Below are 4,632 nucleotides of genomic sequence, written 5' to 3' on the forward strand. Positions count from 1 at the left end.
GTCTCAGTCTCACACCAGGGCATGCTCCTCATCCAGTTTGGCTCTGTAAGTTCTGAAACTCAAGAGAAATGTGTTGCAAAGGTTTTGTTTGCAGCAGTTAGGTTCTGAAGAGTTCTGACTCATCCTTGATGGTTCTGGGGATCTGGTTTCCCTGGGGCCTGCATCTCCACTGTGGGCCACAGTGGGCCCCAGCTTTGAGCGCAGGAGCAGAAGCAGGCTGGATCAGACGAGGGAGAAAGAGAGAAGAGGCAAAAAAAAAAAAAATCCTGTGTGCTCTGTGGTTTTGTTCTGTCCTCACAGGGAGGGGGGTAGGTTTTCACACCTCTGTGACTTCCATGTGACTGCTTGTGGCTGCTTTGGCTGAAAAAGGGGGGCTGCTGAAGTCCCCCAGCTGTTATTCACCAAAGCTGCGTTTTCTTCTCTGGTCATCCTATCAGGATGAAATATGGACACTGCTTCCCAATGTCCAAAAAGTATGATCATGGCTTATTGGCATAACAGTCCCCCCTTTGATCTGGAAATAAAAGATGCAGTTCTTTGTTTTCAGATCACAAATAGGTCCATAAAGCCATGATATTTGGAGCGGTGATGAGTCAGGTTCCTGTTGGCAGGAAGAAAGTTCATTTAGGGTTTGTATCTTCTCCAGTGTTTGTCCCTGGAGGATTTGTTGCAGGTCTGGCAGAAGCTGACCCTATCTTATCATAAAACAGCTCATTTTCTCCAGAGGTTTTGCGTCTGGTTGAAGCAGGTCTGGCAGGAAAGTCTGACCCTGATACACAAATATATACATTCCAAACAAAATTTCCTAACACCTTCATGATGCTGTTGTTCAACCTTCATCATTTCTCAAGTTGTGAAACAAAAGAAAGAAAGGATAAAACAGGTTAAAGTATGTTAGAAATGATCAGGAACTATCATATTCTTGGATATGATAAGTTTTACCATTAGCTTGGAATTGTAGTACTTTGTGATTGGTCAGAGAAGCCAGTAGCTCTGTGAGAACTGTTTTGCAGATCTGTTCTAAGTTTTCTTTTGTGGTTGTTTCTGTAGCTTGTTGATACCCCCCTTTACCAGTGTAAACCTTTGGTTTTGCATTGTGATGTGAAGGCTTATGACCTTCATCTTGGTGAACCACTGGGGAACTGAATCTGTGTCTGTTTCTGGTCCTGTTCTTTGTTTGAAGGTTAGAGGCTCTAAGCTTGCTTTGAAATCTATCTGATTTGAGACGTATTTCCCAAATAAGCTGAGCATATCTGCGAGTTTCCTGCATAGAAAGGTTCTCTATCCTGCAATGCATTGCTACATCATATCGTACACTTTCATGAAGATTTTGGATGAACAATGCTTTAAATGTGGGATCTTCTTCGTCAATATCTGGAGAACTGCAGCCCTCAAAATAAACCTGTCTCAAGCGAAAGTAATATTCTCTGGGTGTTTCATGTTCTCCTTGGAGAACTAAAGATGCCTCAAGCGTTGCTAACGCCGGATCTCTGTAACCAGAATATTCTTCTCTTAATGTTTGACAAAGAGCTGAATAACTTTCTCTGATTTTTGGAGGAAGAGATTTTATGAAAACATGGATGCTTCTAGCTGTTGTTTTCCAAATCAACTTCAATTTCTCACGAGAAGAAGGAAATGGCAAGTCTTTTAGACAGTGCTCAACTTCTTGCAGATAATCAGCTATGTTGGAGTGTTGATTTTCTGGGTCAAAAATATCAATGTCTTTGGCCAAGGATTCAATTTGTTGAATTCTATGGTCACTCGGTGGACCTGGCCTGTCAGGAAGCTGGTTCTGCTCATTAAGTGGTGGGGGGGTTTCAGCTAACCTTTGATGACACAAGGGAGACTGGTTCTCCTCAGAGTTTTTCAAGCTGTGAACTTTGGCACTTGGTGCTCGGTCAGCGGAGTGTGAGACAGAGATTGGTTTGCATGGCTGTCCTTTGCAAAATTTTAAACTGCTTGAGTTTACCAAGTGATCTACTTGTTTCTCTCTGTCTGCGACACTACTTTGACTTTGAACATCTTCAGATCTATTTAGTGTTAACTCAGAGTTTAGAGACTTTTTACCTGCTTCAGGAACTGTTCTCCTTTTGACTGGGGTGACCTCCTGCTGATTCAAAGTCTGCTTGCTTTGTTTATTGCATAGCTCCTCAGAGAGGGGGGTCACTGTTTGTTCTGAGGCATGGTCAGTCTGGCCACATGGGTCTTTGATCTTGTCAACTCCTGACAATAAAATGTTTGCAGCACTTACTCTGTGGCAGATCATCTGATATTTGGCTTCTAACTCAGAGTACTGTTTAGCTTTTATTTGGTATTTAAGCTGATAAAGAAGCGTGAGCTCACAGAGTACATCTGTTATCAGAAAGTTTCCATTTGGGTTTTGAATTAAATTAATTAATTCTTGAATCTTTTCTTCACATAGGCTGAGGTTAAAATTGTTTAGGTTATCCTGCTTTTCTGGAGATAAGTGGATAAGCTTTGCAACAATTTGTTTCTGTTTCTCTATGCCTATGGAGTCAATTATGTGCCCAGAATTGAGGATGCTTGGATCCATTTTCAGCTGATGGCACAAAAACACAAGTTATGAAGAAATTTCAAAAGAACACAATCCAGTCAATACCCACTATACTTGTATATTTACATATACATATTGTAAGGACTTATTTTTATGTGTGTAGAAACGGGTCATCTTTAAACCTGTGATATCAAAGAAACACTTTTCTTTCAGTGTTAGAAATGCTACACCTTGTTTAGGATTTACCAGCTATTTTAGCGCATGCTTTACCTGTCTCTGAGGATTTCTAAGCAGTGTGGCGCAAAGCTTACCTTTTAAGGACTTACAAGCAATTTAGCTTATGATTCACCCTTTTCTGTGATATCAAAGAAACACTTTTCTTTCAGTGTTAAAAAATGCTATACCTTGTTTTAGGATTTACTAGCTATTTTAGCGCATGCTTTACCTGTCTCTGAGGATTTATAAGCAGTTTGGCGCAAAGCTTACCTTTTTAAGGATTTACTGGCAAATTAGCTTATGATTCACCTTTCTTTAAGGTATTTTAAGCAATTTAATTTGAATCCACCCCCTTTCGATTGGGTAGGACCACAGATTAACTTACGTTAAATCTGGCAATAAATCTTTTTCTACACAATATAAAATAAGTGTTTAGGAGTCTTATCAGACAAATAGACAAAGGGATTTAGGTTAAATTTCGAGGCATCTAACCTATTTTGGACTGGAGGTGACTTTGAAATAGCACAACTTGGGAATTTTCATTTTTGGGATGTGGTTATAGAAACCACAAATGGCAGCATCTAGTTATAGATGTGCATACATTTTGGTCGACAAAATCAAATTAAATCTTTTAGTTTTAGTTGGACCGAAGTGATCAGATTGATTTGAATCATCTGAGTTTTGCTTTGAAGTAAAGTTGGTTATCACTAGCTGGAGAGATATTTTGGAGTTATTAGATGTTGTTACATTTTCTATATTTTGATGCTCCAATAATGTCAAAGGTTATATTTTCTTCTCATATAAGCTAAGACATTTTGTATTGGATTCTTAGGTTGTGACTTTAAGATTTCATTATTGAGTGGTGAGAGCTGATGTTAATGCTTTCACACAGTTTTCAATAATGGCTCTAAGTTTATTCTCATATATGTGCAGAATGACTGTTATATTCGATGACCACCAAACTGAGACACCAATTAAATGTTACATTCAATGAGTCCAGCAGCATGGGACGCTAAATAAATGTTACACTTAATGGGCCCAGCAATCAGGGACGCCATATTTATGTTGTGATTCTATAGTTAAATTCTATTCCCAGCCCGCTGGGAATTTATGTTTCTGATACTTTAAGATGTTTATTGCCCTCCCCTGTAGGGGTGGTAAAATATCTTATTTAATCAGGTAGTATTTCAGCTGTTATATACTGTTTATGACACACAGTCCTACTAACTGTGTGTTAGAACAATAAATGAAAGAGTGATTCGAGCACTAATCATGGTCAAACAGTTATTTCTGCACATACATGGAATAAATTCACCACAACTTCTGTTCAAAATATGAGTTTATTAACAAAAATCATTCAGCTCCAAGTCAAACATATTTCAGTTTAACACTCTCAACTAAGACTAGTAAAACTCAACTAAACTAAACTAACTACTATGTACAAAGAGGAAGGGGAAAACGGTTGAAAAACATATTACAGTTTAAGATGGATTCTGTGTTTGAAACCAAAGTTTATCTGGAAGAATTTGGGATATGATCAAATTAGCTTTTCACTAATTTTAAAGAAATTGGAATGTTTTCAGACCAATTCACAATGAAAATCCATGAGGTGAATAAAACATTATTTGGCCAAATAATGTTTTATTAAATGATTTCCTTAATCAAGAACCAAAAACCTTTAGTTAAATGATTCTTTACCCTCTTTGAAATAGCTAGCAGCGAATAGACATCATGTTTCCACTAAATGACTCTTGGTCATACTTGGTAATGGAAATGTAACGAGCATCTGAGGAACACATGAACACTAATGTTATATCAGTGTTTAAATCCTTAGTGAATAAAGCTTGTCTAAGCTTTAGCAACAGCTCAACATATATTCCTGTAGCATAGCGTAGCATGCA

At 38.1% G+C, this 4,632-nt stretch overlaps 1 protein-coding gene across 1 annotated transcript; it reads right to left on the reverse strand.

Annotated features, from left to right (window-relative positions):
- Positions 1 to 359: 359 nt before the first annotated feature.
- On the reverse strand, positions 360 to 2,682 carry LOC119781960. The gene is made up of 2 exons (XM_038282625.1): positions 1,629 to 2,682; positions 360 to 858 (listed from the first exon to the last, which is right to left on the reverse strand). The coding sequence occupies exons 1-2, from the start codon at positions 2,552 to 2,554 to the stop codon at positions 840 to 842; spliced, it is 945 nt and encodes a 314-aa protein (XP_038138553.1). The 5' UTR covers positions 2,555 to 2,682; the 3' UTR covers positions 360 to 839.
- Between the last annotated feature and the right edge of the window lie 1,950 nt (positions 2,683 to 4,632).

Source organism: Cyprinodon tularosa, unplaced genomic scaffold (genome assembly GCF_016077235.1).
Source record: "Cyprinodon tularosa strain WSP-4 unplaced genomic scaffold, ASM1607723v1 ctg104, whole genome shotgun sequence".
Taxonomy (NCBI): domain Eukaryota; kingdom Metazoa; phylum Chordata; class Actinopteri; order Cyprinodontiformes; family Cyprinodontidae; genus Cyprinodon; species Cyprinodon tularosa.

Excerpts from the sequence above, each read along its gene's own strand:
- LOC119781960 (XM_038282625.1), bottom strand. The coding sequence starts at position 2,554 with ATGGATCCAAGCATCCTCAATTCTGGGCACATAATTGACTCCATAGGC.